This window comes from Zonotrichia leucophrys, unplaced genomic scaffold, assembly GCF_028769735.1.
Source record: "Zonotrichia leucophrys gambelii isolate GWCS_2022_RI unplaced genomic scaffold, RI_Zleu_2.0 Scaffold_127_131265, whole genome shotgun sequence".
In the NCBI taxonomy this organism is placed as follows: Eukaryota; Metazoa; Chordata; class Aves; order Passeriformes; family Passerellidae; genus Zonotrichia; species Zonotrichia leucophrys.
The window spans coordinates 107,285-131,265 of NW_026992332.1; the positions used below are offsets into that span (position 1 = coordinate 107,285).

General features: G+C 56.3%; 3 protein-coding genes across 4 annotated transcripts; 1 reads left to right on the top strand and 2 right to left on the bottom strand.

The window, feature by feature from the left end:
• Positions 1-105: 105 nt before the first annotated feature.
• LOC135460919 (proteoglycan 4-like) lies at positions 106-1,854 on the bottom strand. The gene is made up of 6 exons (XM_064737889.1): positions 1,713-1,854; positions 1,575-1,632; positions 1,383-1,523; positions 850-1,233; positions 746-799; positions 106-674 (listed from the first exon to the last, which is right to left on the bottom strand). The coding sequence occupies exons 1-6, from the start codon at positions 1,852-1,854 to the stop codon at positions 146-148; spliced, it is 1,308 nt and encodes a 435-aa protein (XP_064593959.1). The 3' UTR covers positions 106-145.
• Positions 1,383-5,407, bottom strand: SNRPD2 (small nuclear ribonucleoprotein D2 polypeptide). 2 transcript variants are annotated; one of them, XR_010443315.1, is made up of 4 exons: positions 5,370-5,407; positions 2,962-3,141; positions 1,788-2,031; positions 1,383-1,471 (listed from the first exon to the last, which is right to left on the bottom strand). XR_010443315.1 is itself a non-coding variant. In XM_064737897.1 (3 exons), coding segments are annotated over exons 1-3 (357 nt in total). In that variant the 5' UTR covers positions 5,372-5,407; the 3' UTR covers positions 1,544-1,856. The 2 variants fall into 2 exon arrangements, 1 of the variants encoding a protein (XP_064593967.1); XM_064737897.1 differs by lacking the exon at positions 1,383-1,471 and having other exon boundaries at positions 1,544-2,031.
• Positions 5,408-6,406: 999 nt separating this feature from the next.
• LOC135460920 (hypoxia-inducible factor 3-alpha-like) lies at positions 6,407-23,215 on the top strand (the record flags this gene model as incomplete). The annotated part of the gene is made up of 9 exons (XM_064737890.1): positions 6,407-6,466; positions 12,306-12,496; positions 14,645-14,781; positions 16,243-16,327; positions 17,371-17,480; positions 18,882-19,069; positions 21,006-21,112; positions 22,081-22,225; positions 23,091-23,215. Coding segments are annotated over exons 1-9 (1,111 nt in total), but the record flags the coding sequence as incomplete, so codon positions are not given.
• Positions 23,216-23,981: the final 766 nt, after the last annotated feature.

Here is a 23,981-nt window from a genome sequence, read left to right on the forward strand (position 1 = left end):
AACCTTCCTCGAAATTCCCCAGAAAACTCCCAAAATCCTCCAAAATCCTTCCCCAAAATCCCCCAAATCCTTCCTCAAAAATACACAAAAGAAACCTCCAAAATCCTTCCCTAAAATCCTCCCCAAAAAAACCCCAAATCCTTCCTCAAAATCCTTCCCCAAAATCCCCCAAATCCTTCGCCAAAAAACCCCAAAATGCCTCCAAAATCCTTCCCAAAAATCCCCCAAATCCTTCCCCAAAATCCCCAAAATCCTTTCCCAAAAAACCCCAAAATCCTTCCCAAAAATCCCCCCAAAATCCTTCCCTGAAACTCCCCAAAAAACCCCAAAATCCCCCCAGAAAACTCAAAATCCCTTCCTCAAAATCCCCCCAAAAAATCCCAAAATGCTTCCACAAAATCCTCCAAAATCCTTCCACCAAAAACTCTAAAATTCCTCCCCAAAATCCAACCCCAAACTCCTTCCCTAAAATCCCCCAAAATCCTTCCCCAAAATCCCCCCACCAAAAACTGGCCGGGATTGTTGGGGGAGGGGTCCTGGGGGGATTTGGGGGCTCCTGGAGGAATCTGGGAAGATTCTGGAAGGTTCCGGAAAGTTCCAGTGGGATCTGGGATGGTTCTGGAGGATCTGGGAAGGTTCTGGAAGGTTCTGGAAGGATCCATGGGGATCTGGGAAGGTTCCGGAAAGTTCCAGTGGAATCTATGATGGCTCTGGAAGGTTCTGGAAGGTTCCATGGGGATCTGGGAAGGTTCTGGAAGGTTCTGGAAAGTTCCAGTGGGATCTATGATGGTTCTGGAAGGTTCCATGGGGATCTGGGATGGTTCTGGAGGATCGGGAAGGTTCTAGAAGATTCCATGGGGATCTGGGAAGGTCCCGGAAGGTTCTGGAAGGTTCCAGAGATCATCCCGTACTTGCTGGCGATGAGGGGGTTGTGCAGGGATGGATCTGGGAAGGTTCCGGAAAGTTCCATGGGGATCTGGGAGGGTTCCGGAAGGTTCCAGTGGGATCTGGGAGGGTTCTGGAGGATCTGGAAAGGTCCTGGAAGGTTCCAGAAGGTTCCAGGGATGTCCATCCCTACTTCCCAGCAATGAGGGGGTTGTGGAGGACCACGATGACCGAGTCGCTCTGGGAAGGTTCTGGAGGATCTGGGAGGGTTCTGGAGGTTCTGCAAAGGTTCTGGAAGGATCTGCAATGGTTCTGAAGGTTCTGAGGGATCTGGGAAGGTTCCAGAAGGCTGTGGAAGGTTCCGGAGATGTCCATCCCTACTTGCTGGCGATGAGGGGGTTGCGGAGGACCACGATGACCGAGTCGCTCTGGGAAGGTTCTGGAGGATCTGGGAGGGTTCTGGAAGGTTCTGCAATGGTTCTGAGGGATCTGGGAAGGTTCCAGAAGATGTTTCCATCAGGAATTCTCTATTTCCCGGCGATGAGGGGGTTGCGGAGCACCACGATGACCGAGTCGCTCTGGGGAGGTTCTGGAGGATCTGGGAGGGTTCTGGAGGATCTGTGAAGGTTCTGAGGGATCTGGGAAGGTTCCAGAAGGCTGTGGAAGGTTCCGGAGATGTCCATCCCTACTTGCCGGCGATGAGGGGGTTGCGGAGGACCACGATGACCGAGTCGCTCTGGGAAGGTTCTGGAGGATCTGGGAGGGTTCTGAAGGTTCTGGGAATGTTCTAGAAGGTTCTGGAAGGTTCCAGAGACACCAATCCCTACTTCCCAGCGATGAGGGGGTTGCGGAGCACCACGATGACCGAGTCGCTCTGGGGAGGTTCTGAAGGATCTGGGAAGGTTCTGGAGGATCTGGGAAGGTTCTGGAGGACCTGTGAAGGTTCCAGAAGGTTCTGGAGATGTCCATCCCTACTTCCCAGCGATGAGGGGGTTGCGGAGCACCACGATGACCGAGTCCCCGCGCAGGAACATCTTGGAGATGTAGCGGTCCTTGTTGACCGGCTTGGATTTCTTCTTGCCCTTGCCGCTCTTGGGCACCTCTGTCCACATCTCCTTGACGTTCTCCAGAACCATGTTACAGTGCCTGGGGGGGGCAGAACATGGGGGTTTTGGGGGAAAAAAAAGGGATTTTGGGGGGGAAATGGGGATTTGGTGTCAGGAAATGGTGTTTTGGGAAAAAAAATGGAGATTTTGTGGGGGGAAATGGGGATTTTGGGGAAAAAATGGGGATTTTTGGGGGAAAAAAGAGATTTTTTTTGGGAAAATAGGGATTTTTTTAAGGAGGGGAAATAATGATTTTGGGTCAGGAAATGGAGTTTGGGGAAAAGCAGGGATTTGGTGGGGAAATGGGATTATGGGGAAAATGGGATTTTGGGGAAAAAATGGGGGTTTTGGGATCGGGAAATGGAGTTTGGGGGGAAAACGGGATTTTGGGTGAGAAAATGGGATTTTGGGGGAAAAAAATGGGGATTTAGGGGGAAAAATGGGGATTTGGGGGAGATACTGTAAGGGAGACCGATGTGACCCTGGTGACACTTTGGGACCTTGGGGACACCTTGGGGACACTGAAAACCCTGGAGATGAATCTGTTGAAGGCCCAGGGGAACCCATGATGACACTGAGCTGAACTTGGGGACACCGTGGGGACACCATGGGGATACCGAGGACACCATGGAGACATTGAGGACACCATGGGGACACCAAGGGGACACCATAGCGACCTTGGGGACACCTTGGGGACACTGAAAACCCTGGAGATGAATCTGCTGAAGGCCCAGGGGAAGCTGTGATGACACTGAGCTGAACTTGGGGACACCATGGGGACACCATGGGGACACTGATCTGACCCAGGTGACACCTTGGGGACATTGAAAACCCTAAAGATGAATCTGTTGAAGGCCCAGGGGAACCCGTGATGACACTGAGGACACCATAGAACACCATGGGGACACTGATCTGACCCTGGGGACACCTTGGTGACCCAGGTGACACCACGGTGCCACCAAGGACCCACCTGTCGAAGGCCTTGACGCGGCCCAGCAGCTTCTTGTTGTTGCGGCAGTTGATGAGCACCTGCGTGTTGTTCTTGACGCTCTGCGTCAGCACCGACAGCGGGCCCGTGTTGAACTCCTCCTCCTCGCGCTTCTGCAGCTCCTCGGGCGTCATCTCACTCTTGGGCTTGTTCAGCAGGCTCCTGGGGACACCATGGGGACACCATGGGGACATGGAGATATCACGGGGACATCACAGAAATCAGGGGAACATCAAAGGAACACGGGGATGTGGGGACATGGAGATGTTCTTTGGCGTCATCTCGCTCTTGGGCTTGTTCAGCAGGCTCCTGGGGACACCGGGGGGACATCAGGGGGACATCAGGGGGACATCATTGGGACATCAGGATACCATGGGGACATCATTGGACATGGAGATACCATGGGGACATCACAGAAATCAGGGAACATCAAAGGAACATGAGGACATGGGGACACGGAGAAGGTTTCTGCAGCTCCTCAGGCGTCATCTGGCTCTTGGGCTTGTTCAGCAGGCTCCTGGGGACACGGGGACACCATGGGGACATCATTGGGACGTGGAGATACCATGGGGACATCACAGAAATCAGGGGAACATCAAAGGAACACAGGGATGTGGGAACATGGAGATGTTCTTTGGGGTCATCTCGCTCTTGGGCTTGTTCAGCAGGCTCCTGGGGACACGGGGACACCATGGGGACACCATGGGGACATGGAGATACCATGGGGACATCACAGAAATCAGGGAACATCAAAGGAACATGAGGACATGGAGATGTTCTTTGGGGTCATCTCGCTCTTGGGCTTGTTCAGCAGCTCATGGGGACATGGGGGACATCAGGGGGACATCACTGGGACATCAGGATACCATGGGGACGTCATTGGGACATGGAGATATCATGGGGACATCACAGAAACAGGGAACACAAAGGAACATGGGATGTGGAACATGGAGAAGGTTTCTGCAGCTCCTCGGGCGTCATCTGCCTCTTGGGCTTGTCAGCACTCCTGGGGACACCGGGACACCATGGGGACACCATGGGACATCAGGGGGACATGAGATACCATGGGGACACCCACAGAAATCAGGGAACATCAAAGAACATGAGACATGGAGATGTTCTTGGGGTCATCTGCTCTGGGCTTGTTCACTGCGCTCATGGACATGGGGACATCAGGGGGACATCACTGGGACATCAGGACACCATGGGGACATCATGGGGACATGGAGATACCATGGGGACATCACAGAAATCAGGGGAACATCAAAGGAACATGAGGACATGGAGATGTTCTTTGGGGTCATCTCGCTCTTGGGCTTGTTCAGCAGCTCATGGGGACATGGGGACACCATGGGGACATCATTGGGACATGGAGATACCATGGGACATGTCACCACGACAGGACATCACAGAAATCAGGGGAACATCAAAGGAACACGGGGATGTGGGAACATGGAGATGTTCTTTGGCGTCATCTCGCTCTTGGGCTTGTTCAGCAGCTCCTGGGGACACCGGGGGGACATCAGGGACATCGTGGGGACATTGGGACATGAGGGGACAGCATGGGGACATCTGGATCCTGTAGACAGGGATGTGACAGAACAGGGCAGGGCAGATTTGGGGACACCAGGACACGTTTGGGGACACCAGGACCGGGACGGGGACAGGTCTGAGGACACCAGACAGGTTCAGTGACACAGTGACACCAGGACCGATTTGGGGAAAGGTTCGGTGACACCGAGACGGGTTTGGGGACACCAGAAAGATTTGGGGACAGGTTTGAGGACACGGGACAGGTTTGGGGACACTGGGACAGGTTTGGGGACACCGGACAGGGACGGGGACACATTTGGGGACACCAGGTCAGGTTTGGGGACACCGGGACAGGTTTGGGGATACCAGGACAGCTCTGGAGACACAAGACCAGTTTGGGGACACTGGGACCGGTTTGGGGACACCGGGACCAGTTTGAAGACCCCGGAACAGGTTTGGGGACACTGGGACCAGTTTGGGGACACCGGGACCAGTTTGGGACACCAGGACAGGTTCGGTGACACCGGGACAGATTTGGGGCCAGGTTTGGGGACACCGGACCGGTCTGGGGACAGCGTCAGGCCCAGCACGGCGACAAAAACAGGCCCAAAACCAGGCCCAGGCCCAGGCCCCGTCCCGTCCCCGTTCTGCGTCCCCCCGCTCCCCCATTCCCCAGTTCCGCCTCTCCCCGGTTCCCCCCGCCCGCCGCTCCCCTCCCCGTTCTCCCGCCGCTCCCCATTCCGCTTTCCCCCCGGATTTTCCCCGTTTTCTCCCTTGCGTTCCCAGTTTTTTTCCCGTTTTCCCCGTCTTTCCCCGTTTTTCCCGTTTTTTGCCCCATTTTCCCCCGCCGCTCTCACATGGCTGCCGCTCTGCCGCTCCCGCCGCTCCCGCTGCGCTTCCGGGGCACGGCCCGGGCGGAGCCACTTCCGGGTCGCCGCGAGGGCGGCATCCAATGGGAGCGGGAAAAGGGGGCGGCTATAGATGAATGGGCGTGGCATTGGGAAGGGGGCGTGGCCTCAGGGGAGTTAGGGGGTCCCGGGGGAAATTTGGGGGTCCCAGGAGAATTTTTGGGGGATTTTGGGACTTCCCAGAGGGGAATCTGGGTCTCAGAGGGGATTTGGGGGATTTTGGAGGATCCCAGAGGAATTTTGGGAGTCCCAAGGGATTTGGGGATATTTGAGGTATTTGGGTCCCAGGGGAATTTGAGGGGGGTCTCAGAGGGGATTTGGGGGGATTTTGAGGGTCTCAGAGGGATTTTTGGGGGTCCCGGGGAATTTTGGGGGGGTCTCAGAGGGGATTTGGGGGGATTTTGGGGGTCCCAAAGTGAATTTGGGGAGGGGTCGCGGGCTCAGTGTAAATTCAGGGGAGACTCAAAAGGAATTTTGGGGCTCCCTGTGGGCGTGGCCTGCGTTTGGTGGGCGTGGCCTCAGCCCCATGAGTGACACGTGCAAAAGGGGGCGTGGCTAAATAGATGCCTGGGGCATTATTGGGCGGGCGTGGTCTGTGTGGGGGCGTGACCATGCCCAGGTGAGGGGGGCGTGGTCGTGAGAAAACCACGCCCACAAAAAGGATATGTGCCGTGGATGGGCGTGGCCAAAACGTGGGCTTGACCTATGAAAAGGGCGGTTTATTGAGGCACGTCAAAAGGGGGGGGTGGTCTTGAATGGGCGTGTCCAAATATGGGCGTAGCTTGGCTTTTCACGGAGGGGGCGTGGTCACGAATGGGGCGTGGCTTATACAATGGGGCGTGTGCAAAAGGGGGCGTGTCCCGCTTTGGTATTTCGTGCAGGGGGCGTGTCCCGCAGGGGGTGTGTGAGTGAGGGGCGTGTCTCTAGGGGGCGTGGCCTGTGTGAGTGGGCGTGTCCTGCGGAGGGGGCGTGTCCGAGTTGGGGGCTCGGCGCGGTGGGTGCGGAGGGCGCGGCAGCGGCGCCATGGACGGGCGGCCCGGGCCGAGGTACGGGGGGGGCGCGGCGCTTTTGGGGAGGGGTCGCGGGGCCCACACCCCCTCCCCGGAGGGGTCAAAGGGCACGGGGGGTCCCGGGAACGCGACCCCCGGGGGGGCGGGGCCCGGGAATGCGACCCCTGGGGGGGGCGGGGTCGGTACCGGGGCGGGGGTCCCGCGGTTGGGACACCCGGGGGGAGCGGGATCGGTTTGGGGAGGGGTCCCCGGGCTGGAATTGCTGGGGAGGGGTCTCGGAGCGATCAGCAGGGGGGTGGGGTCCGGTTTGGGACCCCCGGAATGGGGCGGGATCGGTTTGGGGAGGGGTCCCGGGCTGGAATTGCTGGGGAGGGGTCCCGGAACGATCACCGGGGGGGTGGGGCTCGGTAAATTTGGGGGTCCCGGGACCCCCGGAAAGGGCGGGATCCGTTTGGGGGGTGGTCCCAGAATGGGACCCTCGGTGGGGGCGGGGTCCGGTAAATTTGGGGGGGTCCCGAGCAGGAATTGGGGGGAGGGGGAGGCGGGATCCGCCCCCCTTTGGATGTGCTGGGATCGGGAATTGGAGGAGGGTCCTGAGATCGGTTTGGGGGTCCCGGGATCGCTTTGGGGGTCCCGGGGGGGGTCGGGACCCTCCCCTCAATCGAGGGCTGCTCCTGGGGGGGGGGCACAGGAGGAATTTGGGACTTTTTGGGAGGGTCCCAATTGGGGCGGGACCCCCGAATTTGGGGACTTTTTGGGGACTTTGGGGGGAGGTCGGTCCCACGTGGCACCGGGGGGACACAGGGACCCCCCAAAAGGGTCGGGGGGGGGGTCCCGAGGGTGGGACAGGGGGGGACAGGAGTGGCCTCGAGTGGGACACGTGGGGGACACGTGGGGGACACGGGCACGGCTTCGTACTGGGCCCAGTTTGCTTTGTGTACTGGTGCCAGTTAGTGCTTCGTGCTGGTCCCAGTTTGTGCCTTTTACTGGTGCCGGTTAGTGCCCAGTACTGGTCCCAGTTAGTGCCTGGTACTGGTCCCAGTTTGTGCCTTTTACTGGTCCCAGTTAGTGCCTTTTACTGGTCCCAGTTTGCGCCGTGTACTGGTCCCAGTTTGTGCCTTTTACTGGTCCAGTTAGTGCCCAGTACTGGTCCCAGTTAGTGCCTTGTACTGGTCCCAGTTTGCAGTGTGTACTGGTCCCAGTTTGTGCCTTTTACTGGTCCCAGTTTGTGCCTGGTACTGGTCCCAGTTTGTGCCTGGTACTGGTCCCAGTTTGCACCTGGTACTGGTCCCAGTTAGTGCTTTGTGCTGGTCCCAGTTTGCACCTTGTACTGGTGCCAGTTTGTGCCTTATACTCGTCCCAGTTAGTGCCTTATACTGGTCCCAGTTTGCATTGTGTACTGGTCCCAGTTTGCACGTTATACTGGTCCCAGTTTGTACCATGTACTGGTTCCCAGTTAGTGCCTGGTATCGGTCCCAGTTAGTGCTTGGTACTGGTCCCAGTTTGCATTGTGTACTGGTCCCAGTTACTGCCTTTTACTGGTCCCCAGTTAGTGCCTGGTATTGGTCCCAGTTGGTGACCAGTACTGGTCCCAGTTTGCACCCTGTACCGGTCCCAGTTCGTGCCTTGTACTGGTCCCAGTTAGGACACTGTACTGGTGCCAGTTTGCACGTTTTACTGGTCCCAGTTTGCATCCTGTACTGGTCCCAGTTTGTGCCTTTTACTGGTCCCAGTTTGTGCCTTTTACTGGTCCCAGTTTGCACCCTGTACTGGTCCCAGTTAGCGACTGATACTGGTCCCAGTTTGCACCCTATACCGGTCCCAGTTCATGCCTTGTACTGGTCCCAGTTAGGACCCTGTACTGGTCCCAGTTTGTGCCTTTTACTGGTCCCGGTTTGGACCCTGTACTGGTTCCAGTTAGTTCCCAGTACTGGTCCCAGTTTGCGCCTTGCACTGGTCCCAGTTTGCATTGTGTACTGGTCCCAGTTTGCACCTTGTACTGGTCCCAGTAAGTCCCTTATACTGGTACCAGTTGGTGACTGGTCCTGATCCCGGTTAGCGACCGGTACTGGTCCCAGTTTGCATTGTGTACTGGTCCCAGTTAGGACACTGTACTGATCCCAGTTTGCACGTTTTACTGGTCCCAGTTAGTGACTGGTACTGGTCCCAGTTTGCATCCCGTACTGGTCCCAGTTAGTGCCTGATACTGGTCCCAGTTTGCTTTATGTACTGGTCCCAGTTAGGACACTGTACTGGTCCCAGTTTGCATCCCGTACTGGTCCCAGTTAGTGCCTGATACTGGTCCCAGTTTGCTTTATGTACTGGTCCCAGTTAGGACACTGTACTGGTCCCAGTTTGTGCCTTTTACTGGTCCCAGTTAGGACACTGTACTGGTTCCAGTTTGTGCCTGGTACTGGTCCCAGTTAGTGCCCAGTACCGGTCCCAGTTTGTGCCTTTTACTGGTCCCAGTTAGTGCCTGGTACTGGTCCCAGTTTGCCCCCTGTACTGGTCCCAGTTAGTGCCCTGTACTGGTCCCAGTTAGTTCCCGGTACTGGTCCCAGTTTGCACCCTGTACTGGTCCCAGTTAGCACCCTGTACTGGTCCCAGTTTGCCCCCTGTACTGGTCCCAGTTAGTTCCCGGTACTGGTCCCAGTTTGCTCCCTGTACTGGTCCCAGTTTGCCCCCTGTACTGGTCCCAGTCCGATTCCGCTGCCGATCCCAGTCCCAATCCTCCCCTTCCCGCCCCCTCATTTGCATAAATCACCCTTCATTTGCATGGCCACGCCCCCCTCGGGGCCCCTGGCGCTCCCCCGGCCGCGGCCCCTCCGGGCCCGGAGCCAGGAACAGGAACGGGAACGGGAACAGGCACCGGGAACAGCCCGTCCTGGGATCGGCACGTGCGCGGCCCCACGGCACGGAAAAACCAGAAATCACGGGAAAACGGCGAAAAAATGGGGAAAAAACGCGAAAAAATGGGAAAAAACCACGAAAAAATGGGAAAAAAACGTGAAAAAATGGGGATTTGGGGTGGGGGGAACGGGGATGGCCCGGCCTGGGATCGGCACGGAAAAAACTCGGGAAAATGGGAAATCCTGGGAAAATGGGGGAAAACAGCGAAAAAATGGGGAAAACCCGCGAAAAAATGGGAAAGAAATGAAAAATAATGGGGAAAAAATGGGGGAGAAATGGGGGTTTGGGGTGGGGGGAATGGGAAAAGCCCGTCCTGGGATGGGCGTGGAAAAAAACATGGGAATTCATGGAAAAATGGGAAATCCTGGAAAAAAAGGGGAAAACATCTAAAAAATGGGGAAAAAACGCGAAAAAACCGTGAAAAAATGGGAAAAAACCACGAAAAAATGGGAAAAAAACGTGAAAAAATGGGGATTTGGGGTGGGGGGAACGGGGACGGCCCGGCCCGGGATCGGCACGGAAAAAACTCGGGAAAATGGGAAATCCTGGGAAAATGGGGAAAAACAGCGAAAAAATGGGGAAAAAACACGAAAAAATGGGGAAAAACCACGAAAAAATGGGAAAAAAACCGTGAAAAAATGGGGGTTTGGGGTGGGGGGAATGGGGACAGCCCGTCCTGGGATCGACATGGAAAAAACATTGGAATTTATGGGAAAATGGGAAATCCTGGCAAAATGGGTAGAATTGGGAAAAAATTGGGAAAAAATGGGGGGAAAGTGAGGAAAAACTATGAAAAAATTGGGGGAAAAAAGTGAGAAAATGGGGGGAAATGGGAAAAAAAGGGGGAAGAATGGGGAAAATGGGAATATGGGATGGTGGGAATGCACAGGAAATCATGGAAAACCATGGGAAAATGGGAAATCCTGGGAAAATGGGGAAAACCAGTGAAAAAATGGGTAAAAAGTTGGGGAAAAATGGGGGGAAACCATGAAAAATGGGGGGAAATGGGGGAAAATTGGGAATCATGGGATGGTGGAACACACAGGAAATCATGGAAAAACATGGGGAAAAGGGAAATTGGGAAAGGGTCGAAAAAAGGGGGGAAATGGCAAAAATGGGGAAAAACTACAAAAAAATTGGGAAAAATAGGGGGAAATGGGGAAAAATGGGGGGAAAATGGGAATATGGGATGGTGGGAACACAAGAAAATGGGAACAGATGGGAATTCATGGGAAAATGGGAAATCCTGGAAAAGTGGGGGAGAAATGGCAAATAAATGGGGGAAAACCATGAAAAAAATGGGAAAAAAATGGGGTGAAATGAGGGAAAAGGGGAAAAATGGGGGGAAAATTGGGATTTGGGTTGGGGGAACACAAGAGAAGGGGAAACTCATGGAAAAATGGGAAATTTTTGGGGGGAAAGGGTGAAAAAATGGGTAAAAAATGGGGGAAAATGGTAAAAGATGGGGGAAAACCACGAAAAAATGGAAGGAAAGGGAGGAAATGGGGAAAAATGGGGAAAAATGGGGAAAATGGGGATATGGGATGGTGGGAACACACAGGGTATCATGGAAAACTATGGGAAAACCTGGGAAAATGGTGAAAAATGGGGGAAAAACATGAAAAATTTGGGGAAAAATGGGGGGAAAATTGGGGAAATTGGGATATGGGATGGTGGAAACACGGACAGGAATGGGAACAGATGGAAAATCATGGGAAAATGTGAAAATTATGGAAAAATGGGAAAAATGTGGAAAAATGGGAAAAAGGGGGAGAAATGGGGAGAAATGGGGAAAAATGGGAGAAAATTTGGATATGGAATGGTGGAAATTGAACGGGAATGGGAACAGATGGGAAATCATGGAAAACCAGGGGAAAATGGGAAAAAATGGGGGAAAATGGGGGGAAATGGGGGAAATGGGGGAAAATATGGACAAAGGGGAAAAAGAGAGAAAAATGGGGGAAAATTGGGAAAATCGGGATATGGGATGGTGGAAACACGAACAGGAATGGGAACAGATGGGGAATCACGGGAAAATGAGAATTCCTGGAAAAATGGGGGGAAACAGGGGTAAAATGGGAGAAAATGGGGGAAAATTGGGAAAAACGGGGGCAAAATTGAGGAAATTGGAAAAATGGGGGAAAACGGGGAGGAAAAATGGGAAAAAAATGGGGGAAATTGGGATATGGGATGGTAGGAACACATAGGAACATGGGATTTTGGGCATACAAGGGGTTTTGGGGTTCAGTTTTGGGATTTTTGGGGGATAAATTGGGGTTTTTAGGGTCTGAATTTTGGGGTCCCCCCCAGGCCGACCCCCGAGCGCTCCCGGGACGGGTTGGGGGATGTTTTGGGGTTCTCCATTGGGGTTTTCAGTACACAGGGGTGGTTTTGGGGGTTCCGTTTGGGGATTTTTGGGATTTTTGGGGGATAAATTGGGGTTTTTGGGGTTCATTTTTTGGGGTCCCCCCAGGCCGACCCCCGAGGGCCGCCGGGAGCGCTCCCGGGACGGGATGGGGATCACTGGGGGATGATTTGGTTATAAAGGGAGGGATTGGGTGTTCAATTTGGGAATTTTGGGATTTTGGGGCCATATACGGGGATTTTAGGGTCTGAATTTTGGGGTCCCCCCCAGGCCGACCCCCGAGGGCCGCCGGGAGCGCTCCCGGGACGGGGTGGGGATCACTGGGGGGATGATTTGGTTATAAAGGGAGGGATTGGGTGTTCAATTCGGGAATTTTTGGGATTTTTGGGCCATATAGGGGGATTTTGGGGGTCTCATTTTTGGGGTCCCCCCCAGGCCGACCCCCGAGGGCCGCCGGGAGCGCTCCCGGGATGGGGTGGGGATCACTGGGGGATGATTTGGTTATAAAGGGAGGGATTGGGAGTTCAATTCGGGAATTTTTGGGATTTTTGGGGGATAAATTGGGGTTTTTAGGGTCTGAATTTTGGGGTCCCCCCCCAGGCCGACCCCCGAGGGCCGCCGGGAGCGCTCCCGGGACGCCGCCCGGTGCCGGCGCAGCCGCGAGGCCGAGGTGTTCGGGCAGCTGGCGCTGGCGCTGCCCTTCGCCCGCGGCGTCAGCGCCCACCTGGACAAGGCGTCCATCATGCGGCTGACCATCAGCTACCTGCGCGTGCAGCGCCTGCTGGCCGCCGGTCAGCGACACCCCGAAACCACCCCGGAGACCCCAAAATATTGGACCCCAAAATCCCCCCAAAACCCCACTGGGACCACCCCAAATCCATCAGGAACCTCCCGATCACCGGGATCCACCCCAAATCCACCTCTAATCCTCCACAGGACCCCCAAATCTCATCGGGAACCCCAAAATCCTCCATGGAACCTCAAATTCATCCTGGACCCCAAAATCCACTGGAATCCCCCAATTCTCACAGCGGAACCACAAATCTCTCGGGAACCTCCCGACCGTCAGGATCCACCCCAAAATGACCCAAATCCTCATCGGACCCCAAAACCCCTGGGAACCCCAAAATTCTCGAGACCCCAAAATCCCCCCAAATCCCGCTGGGAGCGCCCAAACCCCTACAAGCGTCCATCATGAGATGACCATCAGCTACCGGTGCAGCGCTCTGGACCCGTCAGGACCCCCGAAATCACCGACCAAACCCACCGGAACCCCTCCCAATTCCACCTGACCACCCAAATTCAGAGGGACCCCAAAAACCCCCAGGAATTCCCGCCCAAATCACGGGAACCTCCCGAAATCCATCGGACCACCCCCAATCCCCATCAGGAGACCCCAATTCCCCAATCGGACCCCAAACCCACCGGGACCCCCCAAATCCTCATCGGGAACCCCAAATTCATCGGGACCCCAAAATCCCTCGGGAACCCCCCCAAATTCTCACCAGGAATCCACAAATCCTCATCGGGAACCTCCCCAGATCCACCAGGATCCCACCCCCAAAATGCACCCCCAAATCCTCATCAGGAGCACCAATCTCTTTGGAACCCAAAAACCCTCTGGGAACCCCAAATTCATCGAGACCCCAAAACCCCCCAAAATCCCTGGAGCATCCCCAAATCCATCAGGAACCTCCCAGATCCACCAGGATCCCACCCCCAAATCCACTCCAAATCCTCACCAGGAACTCCCCAAATCCTCATCGGGAACCCCAAATTCATCGGGACCCAAATCCCTCGGAATCCCCCAAATTCACCAGGAATCCACAAATCCTCATCGGGAACCTCCCCAGATCCACCAGGATCCCACCCCCAAATCCTCATCAGGAGCACCCCCAAATCCCCATCGGGACCCCCCAAATCCTCATCGGGAACCCCAAATTCATCGGGATCCCAAAATCCCTCGGGAACACCCCCAAAACCCACCGGGAACCCACAAATCTCATCGGGAACCTCCCCAGATCCACCAGGATCCCACCCCCAAATTCCCCCCCCAAATCCTCATCAGGAGCACCCCCAAATCCTAGTTGGGAACCCCAAAAACCCTCTGGGAACCCCAAATTCATCGAGACCCCAAAACCCCCCAAAATCCCCCCAAAACCCCACTGGGAGCATCCCCAAATCCATCAGGAACCTCCCCAGATCCACCGGGATCCCACCCCCAAATCCACCTCTAAATCCTCACCAGGAACTCCCCCAAATCCTCATCGGGAACCCCAAATTCATCGGGATCCCAAAATCCCTCGGGAACACCCCAAAACCCACCGGGAACCCCAAATCCTCATCGGGAACCTCCCCATTCCACCAGGATCCACCCCCAAATTCGCCCCCAAATCCTCTCAGGAGCACCCCCAATCCTCGTTGGAACCCCAAAAACCCCTGGACCCAAATTCGTCGAGACCCAAACCACCCCAAAATGCCCCCAAAACCCCACTGGGACACCCCCAAATCCATCGGGAACCTCCCCAGATCCACCGGATCCCCACCCCCAAATCCTCATTGGGACACCCCCAAAACTCCCTTTGGGACCCCCAAACCATCCCTAGACCCCCCAAATCCCCCACTCAAGTTCCCACCAGAGGCCCCCGGATTTGACGTGTACTGGGGGTACCCTTCCCCAGACCCGACCCTTTTGGGGTCCCCCCGACCCCCCAGATTTCGGGACCCCTGACGCCCCCAGACCCCTCCTGAGACCCCCCAGACCCTTTGAATCCCCCCCAAAACCCCCCAAATACCTGAATGGTCCCAACCATGGGCAGGGTCGGGTTTAACCCTTTACCCCCCAAGACCCCCGACCCTTCGTGTCCATTGGGGGGTATTCGCCCCCCGACCCTTTTGGGGTCCCCCCGACCCCCCCATGATTTCGGGGTCCCCCCCAGGCGCGTGGGCGGCGGCGGCCGAGGCCGTGGACGGCTGCTACCTGCAGGCGCTGAGCGGCTTCGTGATGGTGCTGAGCGAGGGCGGGGACATGATTTACCTGTCCGAGAACGTCAGCCGCCTGCTGGGGCTCAGCCAGGTACGGGGGGGCCCCCAAATTCACCGGGGGGGTCCCCAAAAATCCGGCAGGGGGGTCCCCAAAATCCCGCGGGGGAGCGTGATCTGAGGCACAAAATAAGGTCGCTGGTGGAAATTGCGAGGGCGCGGGTCCAAAAATCTGTCAGGGTAAAATCGGGGCAGCCAATTTAATGGAAAAACTGCAGAGAAGAACCCTAAAAATCGGCCGGGAGGGGGCTCCAAAATTGGCTCGGGGGGGGTCCCAAAATTTGTCGGAGGGCCAAATCGCGGGGTGCCTTGGGGCCAAAAGTCCCAATGGGGCCGGCTGGAGGCAATCTGGGGCCCCAAATTGCGGGGGCAAAAATTTGTCGGGGTCCAAATCGGGGGCAGCCAAAAATCTTTGGGGCACAAAATGTCTGGGCCAAAAATCGGCCAGGAAGGGCCCAAAATTTGTGGAAAAGAACCCCAAAAATCTGCCTGGGGGTCCCCAAAAATTTGTCAAGGGGGTCCCCAAAATCCCGCGGGGGAGCGTGGAAAAAATCGCTTTGGGAGGGGGCACAAAATGTCTCAAAATGGGGCCAAAAATCGGCCGGGGGGAATCCAAAATTTGCCTGCGGGGGCTCCCAAAATTCTTCTGGGAGGGTCCCCAAAAATTTATCAGGGGGATCCCCAAAATCTGGCGGGGGAGACTCAAAAAAATCCCTTTGGATCGACCCCAAAATCTCTCAAAATGGGGCCAAAAATCTGCAGAGAAGAACCCCAAAAATCGGCCGGGAGGGGGCTCCAAAATTGGCTCGGGGGGGTCCCAAAAATTTGTCGGAGGGTCCCAAAATCTGCCTGTGGGACCCCAAAAATTTGTCGAGGGGAGCCCCAAACTCTGGCAGGGGAGACTCAAAAAAATCCCTTTGGGGGGCCCAAAATCTCTCAAAATGGGGCCAAAAATCTGCGGAAAAGAGCCCCAAAAATCTGCCTGGGGGGTCCCCAAAAATCTGTCGGGGGGGTCCCCAAATTATTCTGGGGCGGGGGCCCAAAATCTGGCGGAGGAGACCCCGAAAATTTGACGGGGGGGACCCCAAAATTTGTTGGGGAGAGCTTAAAATTTTGAGGGGGGAGGGATCAAAATTTTTTGGGAAGCCCCAAAAATCTTTTGGGGGGCCCCAAATTCTGCCTGGGGGGGGGTCCCCAAAATTTCTCGAGGGGGTCCCCAAATTCTGCCGGGGGGGGGGGGGGGGCACGATCCAAAAATCTTCTGGGGGGGTCGCCAAAATTTTGTCGGGAAGGGACCAAAAATCTGCCTGGGTGGGGGGGGGTCCAAAAATTCTTCCACGGGGTGCCCAGAACTCTTTAGGGAGCCCCAAAAATCTTCTGGGGGGGCCCAAAAATTTCCTGGGAGGGTCCCCAAATTGGGGGGGGGTCCCCAAAGTGAGGGGGGGTCCCCAAAATGAGGGGGGGTCCCCAAAATCCGTGTGTGTCCCCCCCCCAGCTGGAGCTGATCGGACACTCCGTGTTCGACTTCGTTCACCCCTGCGACCACGAGGAGCTGCACGACGTGCTGGGCCCGCGGCAGGGTGAGGAGACCCCTCCCCAAATTACACCGGGACCCCTCCCCAAATTAACCAAAAAACCCCAAATTTACCCCAAAATCATCCCTGAGACCCTTCCCCAAATTCATCCCCAAATTCACCCCCAAAAACCCCTGAGATACCTCCCCAAACTGACCCCCAAAACCACCAAAATCATCCCTGAGACCCCTCCCCAAATTACCCAAAAACCCTCAAATTCACCCCAAAAATCCCTGAGACCCCTCCCCAAATATCCCTGAGACCCCTCCTCAAATTAACCCCCAAATTCATCCCAAAAACTCCCAAATATCCCCGAGACCCCTCCCCAAATTATCCCAAAACCCCTCCTGACCACGAGGAGCTGCACAACGTGCTGGGCCCGCGGCAGGGTGAGGAGACCCCTCCCCAAATTAACCAAAAATACCCGAGACCCCTCCCCAAATTACCCCAAATTCACCCCAAAATCATCCCTAAGACCCCTCCCCAAATTCACCGCCCGGGACCCCCCAAATCCCGGCACCCCCTGACCCCTCTGACCCTTGAGACCCCTCCCCAAATTCCCGTGACCCCCCGGGGCTGGGTGGGCGTGGCTTCCCCTGCCCATGAAGAGCTCCCAAAACCCCCAAATTCCCCGGACCCCCAAATCCCGGCACCCCCGGACCCCCCTGACACTCTCCGACCCTTGGAGACCCCTCCCCAAATTCCCGGGACCCCCAAGTCCCCCGAGACCCCCCCAATACCGAGGTGGGCGTGGCTTTCCCTGCGCATTAAGAGCCCCCAGACCCCCCAGACCCCCCGGGACCCCCCAAATCCGGGGTCCCCTAACTCCTCTGACCCCCCCCGACCCCCGGGACCCCTCCCCAAATTCCCGTGACCCCCTAGGGCTGGGTGGGCGTGGCTTCCCCTGAGCATGAGGAGCACCCTGACCCCTCAAAACCCCCCCGAAACCCCCCAAAATCCCCCGGGACCCCCCCAAATCCCGGCACCCCCGGCCCCCCCTGACCTCCCCTGACCCCCGGGACCCCTCCCCAAATTCCGTGCCCCCCCAGGGGGTCCCCGGCGGCGGGGGGAGCGCTCGGGCCGCAGTTTCTCGCTGCGCATGAAGAGCACCCTGAGCGGCCGCGGGCGCTGCCTCAACCTGAAAGCGGCGTCCTGGAAGGTGAGGGGGACACTGGGGACATTTGGGGACACTGGGGACATTTGGGACATTTGGGGACATTGGGGACATTGGGGACACTGGGGACATTTGGGGACATTGGGGACATTTGGGACATTGGGGGACATTGGGGGTATTGGGGACATTTGGGACATTGGGGACATTTTGGGGAAATTGGGGACATTTGGGGACACTGGGGACATTTGGGGACATTGGGGGGGTTGGGGGACATTTATGGGTTTTGGGGACATTTGGGGATATTGGGGGACATTTGGGGACACTGGGGACATTGGGGACATTGGGACATTGGGACATGGGGACATTGGGTATGGGACATTTGGGGATTGGGGACATTTGGGGGTTTGGGACATTGTGGGGGATTGGGGACAACAGGGACATTGAGAACATTGGGATATTGGGACTTTGGGGATATTTGGGGAATGGGGGATTGGGACGTTGGCGATTGGGGACATTTATGGGATTTGGGGACATTTGGGGACATTAGGGGGAATTGGCGGATTGGGGACATTGTGGGGGTTTGGGACATTGGGGCGATTGGGTACATTGGGAACATTTGGGGACATTTGGGGACATTTACGGATTTGGGACATTTTGGGAATTGGGGACATTGGGGGACATTGGGGGTAATTGGGGGTTGGGACATTGGGGACATTGGGGACATTGGGATAAATGCTGAGCAGTTCTTCGGGGATTTTGGGGTAAATCCCGACGGGGTTTTTTGTGTTTTTTGGGTTAACCCCACTCCCGGGATATCTCTGGGTTAACCCCCGCACTCCCGGGATACTTTTGGGTTAACCCCCGAACTACAGGATATTTTTCCGGGGTTTTTGGGTTAACCCCCGCACTCCCGGGATACTTTTGGGTTAACCCCCGCCCTTCCGGGATATCTCTGGGTTAACCCCCGCACTCCCGGCATATTTCTGGGCTAACCCCCAAACTCCAGGATATTTTTCCGGAATATTTCTGGGTTAACCCCCGCACTCCCGGGATATTTTTCGGCTAATCCCGAACTCCAGGATATTTTTCCGGGGTTTTTTGCGTTAACCCCCGCCCTCCCGGAATATCTCTGGGTTAACCCCCGAACTCCCGGGATATTTTTGGGTTAACCCCCAAACTCCAGGATATTTTTCCGGAATATTTCTGGGTTAACCCCCGCCCTCCCAGGATATTTTTCGGTTTCCCGGGATATTTCTGGGTTAACCCCCGCACTCCCGGGATATCTCTGGGTTAACCCGCAAACTCCCGGGATATCTCTGGGTTAACCCCCAAACTCCAGGATATTTTTCCGGGATATTTTTGGGTTAACCCCCGCCCTCCCGGGATATCTCTGGGTTAACCCCCGCCCTCCCGGGCTGTTTGCGTTCGCTGCCGCCCCCTCCCCAGGTGCTGCACTGCGCCGGGCACATGCGCACGTACGCGGGGGGCGCGGGGGCCGCGGAGCCGCCGCTGCGGTGCCTGGTGCTGATCTGCGAGGCCATCGCGCACCCCGGGGCCATCGAGGCCCCGCTGGGCTCGGGCACCGTGCTCACCCGCCACTCCATGGACATGAAGTTCACCTACTGCGACGATCGGTGGGTCGGGGGGACACCCCTGGGACCCCCGGCACGGCCGTGGGATGGCTGAGACCCCCCCGGGTTTTGGTTTGTTAAATGACGTAAAAATAGCGCCCCAAAAATCCCACAAATCCCTCTAAATTCGGCAGTCTCAGACCCCAAAAATCCCACAAATTCCCCAAAACCTGGGACCCCCAAGACCCCTGGGATCCCTGGGTTTTGGGTGTGTTGCACCCGGTAAAGGCAGCACCCCAAAAATCCCAAAAATCCCCCAAAATTTGGCAGCCCCAGACCCCAACATCCCCGGGTTTTGGGTTTGTTAAATGCCATAAAAATAGCACCCCAAAAATCCCACAAATCCCTCTAAATTCGGCAGTCTCAGACCCCAAAAATCGCACAAATTCCCCAAAACCTGGGACCCCCAAGACCCCTGGGATCCCTGGGTTTTGGGTTTGTTAAATGCCGTAAAGATAGCACCCCAAAAATCCCCAAAACACCCAAAAATCCCACAAATCCCTCTAAATTCGGCAGTCTCAGACCCCAAAAATCCCACAAATCCCCCAAAACCTGCGACCCCCAAGACCCCTGGGATCCCTGGGTTTTGGGTTTGTTAAATGCCGTAAAGATAGCACCCCAAAAACACCCAAAAATCCCAAAAATCCCTCTAAATTCGGCAGTCTCAGACCCCAAAAATCCCACAAATTCCCCAAAACCTGCGACCCCCAAGATCCCTGGGATCCCTGGGTTTTGGGTTTGTTAAATGCCGTAAGGAGAGCACCCCCAAAAATCCCAAAAATCCCTCTAAATTCGGCAGTCTCAGACCCCAAAAATCCCACAAATTCCCCAAAACCTGCGACCCCCAAGATCCCTGGGATCCCTGGGTTTTGGGTTTGTTAAATGCCGTAAGGAGAGCACCCCCAAAAATCCCAAAAATCCCTCTAAATTCGGCAGTCTCAGACCCCAAAAATCCCACAAATCCCTCTAAATTCGGCAGTCTCAGACCCCAAAAATCCCACAAATTCCCCAAAACCTGGGACCCCCAAGACCCCTGGGATCCCTGGGTTTTGGGTGTGTTGCACCCGGTAAAGGCAGCACCCCAAAAATCCCCCAAACCCTCAGAATCCTCTGGGACCCCTCGGTTCTGAGCCCGTTACACTCCACAAAAACAGCACCCCAAAAATCCCACAAATGCCCCAAAACTTTGCATCCCCAGACTCCCAGGATCCCCGGGTTTTGGGTTTGTTAAATGCCGTAAAAATAGCACCCCAAAAATCCCCCAAAATTTGGCAGTCCCGGACCCCTCCAATTCCCCAAAACTGGGCAGCCCCAGACCCCGAGACCCCCAAGTTCTGAGCCCATTGCACCCCACAAAGACAACAACCCCAAAAATCCCTAAAATCTCCCAAAAATCCAGAAAACCCTACAAATTCCCAAAAACTCAGCAACCCCCGATAATTTTGGGGTATCCCACGTTAATTTTGGGGTCCCCCCGATAATTTTGGGGTGCAGGATCGGGGAGGTGGCCGGGTCCTTTATGGGATTTTGGGTGCGGGGTCACAGTGATGTTGGGGTATCCCCCCGATGTTTTTGGGGTGCCCCCGATGTTTTTGGGGTATCCCATGTTAATTTTGGGGTATCCCACGTTAATTTTGGGGTCCCCCCGATAATTTTGGGGTGCAGGATCGGGGAGGTGGCCGGGTCCTTTATGGGATTTTGGGTGTGGGGTCAGAGCAATGTTGGGATGTGCTCCCGGGGTTTTTGGGGTATCCCACGTTAATTTTGGGGTCCCCCACATTAATTTTGGGGTGCAGGATTGGGGTGGTGGCCGGGTCCCTTAAGGGATTTTGGGGTGCAGGGTCAGAACAATGTTGGGATGTCCTCCCGGGGTTTTTGGGGTATCCCATGTTAATTTTGGGGTATTCCATGATAATTTTGGGGTGTTTTTGGGGTGCAGGATCGGGGAGGTGGCCGGGTACCACCCCGAGGAGCTCCTGGGCTGTTCCCTGTACGAGTTCGTGCACGCGCTCGACTCCAACACCCTGAGCCGCAGCGTCCACACCCGTGAGTGCCCCCCAACCCAAAACCACCCCAAAACACCCCAAAACCCCCACCCGGGAACCCCAAAATCTGCCCGGGAAACCCAACGTTTCCAGGGGAACCCCAAAACCCCCTCAGGAACACCAAAGTTTCCAGGGAAAACCCAAAGTCCTCCTGGGAAAACCCAAAACCCCCTCGGGAATCCCAAAATCTGCCCAAGAACCCCAAAATCTGACCAAAAACCCCAAAATTTGCTCAGGAAACCCAAAATCTGCCCAGGGGAACCCCAAAACCCCATCAGGACACCCGAAATCCCCCCTGGTGGCCCCCCAATGTCCCCAATTCCCAAATGTCCCCATTGTCCCCAATGTCCCCAATCCCTCAATGTCCAAAATGCCCCCAATTCCCCCAATGTCCCCACTGTCCCCATTGTCCCCAACGTCTCCAATGTCCCCAACCTCCCCGATCCCCCCAATGTCCCCATTGTCCCCAATGTCCCCAATCCCCAAATGTCCCCATTGTCCGCAATGTCCCCATTGTAACCTCCCCGATCCCCCCAATGTCCCCATTGTCCCCAATGTCCCCAATCCCCAAATGTCCCCATTGTCCCCAATGTCCCCATTGTAACCTCCCCAATCCCTCCAATGTCCCCATTGTCCCCAATGTCCCCAATCCCCCCAAATGTCCCCATTGTCCCCAATGTCCCCAATCCCCCCAAATGTCCCCAATGTCCCCACTGCCCCCTGATATCCCCCAACACCCCCAATGTCCCCGATGCCCCCACTGTCCCCAATGTCCCCAATGTCCCCCAATGTCCCCAATGTCCCCAGTCCCCCCAATGTCCTCAATCCCCCCAATCCCCCCGGTGTCCCCAGTGTTCCCAATGTCCCCAATCCCCCCCATGTCCCCAATGTCCCCAATATCCCCAGTGTCCCCAATCCCCCCAATGTCCCCAATGTCCCCAATCCCCCCGATGTCCCCACTGTCCCCAGTGCTCAGCAAGGGCCAGGCTGTCACCAGCCAGTACCGGTTCCTGGCCAAGCGTGGGGGGTTCCTGTGGGCGCAGACCCAGGCCACCGTCATGGGCGGGGGGCGAGCGGCGCCCGAGGGCATCGTGTGCCTGCACTTCGTGCTCAGGTGGGGACATTTGGGGACACTGGGGACATTGGGGACATTTGGGGACACTGGGGATATTGGGGATGTTGGGGACATTGGGGGGATTGGGAACATTGGGGACATTTGGGGACATTGGGGGACATTGGGGGACATTGGGGGCATTGGCGGACATTGGGGATGTTGGGGACACTGGGGACATTGGGGACCTTGGGGAGATGGGGGACATTGGGGACATTGGGGGGATTGGAGGTGTTGGTGACATTGGGGACATTGAGAGGATTTGGGGACATTGGGGACATTGGGGACATTGGGGATATTGGGGGGACATTGGGGACATGGCGCCCGAGGGCATTGTGTGCCTGCACTTTGTGCACAGGTGGGGACATGGGGACACTGGGGACATTGGGCGGTTTGGGGACATTGGGGACATTTGGGATATTGGGAACGCTCGGGGGATTGGGGACATTGCGGGACATTGGGGACATTGGGGGATATTGGGGACATTGGGGATAATGGGGACATTGGAGGGATTGGGGGATTGGGGACATTTGGGGACATTGGGGACATTGGGGGCATTGGGGACACTGCGATTAATGGGGACATTGGGGACATTGGGGGGGATTGGGGACATTGGGGGGATTTGGGGACATTGGGGACATTGGGGACATTGAGAAGGATTGGGGACATTGGGAGGTCTCAGAGAATATTGGGGAAGGGTCGCGGGGGGACCCCCAAAATCTCACCTCGAGATCCCCCAAAACTCCTCTTGGGGGGATTGGGGACCCCCAAAACCCACCAGAGACCCCCCCCCAAACCCCTCTTTGGGTGGTCCCAAACCCCTTTTTTGGGGGGTGGTCTCGTCCTGACGCCCCCTCCCCAAACGCAGCCGCGTGGAGCAGCGCGGGCTCGTTCTGTCCCTGGAGCAAACGCAGCGCCGCGAATTGGGGAGGGGGCGGCGCCCCCCGGCCCCCGCCCCCAACCCGCCGGACACCGTGCTGGACCTGAGCCTGGGTGCGCACTGGGACGGACTGGGATGGACTGGGAGGGACTGGGAGGGACTGGGAGCAACTGGGACAAACTGGGAGGGACTGGGATGGACTGGGAGGGACTGGGATGGAACTGGGATGAACTGGGATGGACTGGGATGGACTGGGGTGGACTGGGACGGACTGGGATGGACTGGGAGCAACTGGGACAAACTGGGAGGGACTGGGATGGACTGGGATGGACTGGGAGGGACTGGGATGGACTGGGAGGGACTGGGAGGGACTGGGATGGACTGGGAGGGACTGGGAGGGAACTGGGATGGACTGGGATGGAACTGGGATGAACTGGGACAAACTGGGAGGGACTGGGATGGACTGGGAGAGGGGTGGGGGGGACAGAATTTGGGGGGTCTGGGAGTGGTCCCGAGGGTCCTGGGGGGACCCAGGGTGGTTTTTGGGGTCTCAGAATAATTTGGGGCATTTTTCGGGGGTCTCACCCCCTTTCGCCCCCCAGACCTGGGGGTCCCGGGGGTCCTGGGCTGGATTTGGGATTTTTTGGAGGGGTTCTGGTTTGATTTTGGGGTTGGTTTTGGGTTCTGATTTTGGGGTTTTTTTGGGGGGTCTTGGGGTGGATTTAGAGTTATTTTCCGGGGGTCTCACCCCGTTTTCCCCCCCAGACCTGGGGGTCCCAGGGGTCCTGGGCTGGATTTGGGATTTTTTGGGGGGATTCTGGGTTGATTTTGGGATATTTTTGGTGATCCTGGAGTGGTTTTTTTTTTGGGGTCCTGGGG

Coding starts and splice junctions, on each gene's coding strand:
- LOC135460919 (XM_064737889.1), bottom strand. CDS start 1,854: ATGGACATCTCCAGAACCTTCTGGAACCTTCACAGGTCCTCCAGAACC. Junction 1,633..1,712: donor AACCCCCTCATCGCTGGGAA/GTAGGGATTGGT, acceptor CAGATCCTCCAG/AACCTTCCCAGAGCGACTCG. Junction 1,524..1,574: donor AACCCCCTCATCGCCGGCAA/GTAGGGATGGAC, acceptor GAACCTTCCCAG/ATCCCTCAGAACCTTCACAG.
- SNRPD2 (XM_064737897.1), bottom strand. Junction 2,032..2,961: donor CGCGTCAAGGCCTTCGACAG/GTGGGTCCTTGG, acceptor TGCCCCCCCCAG/GCACTGTAACATGGTTCTGG.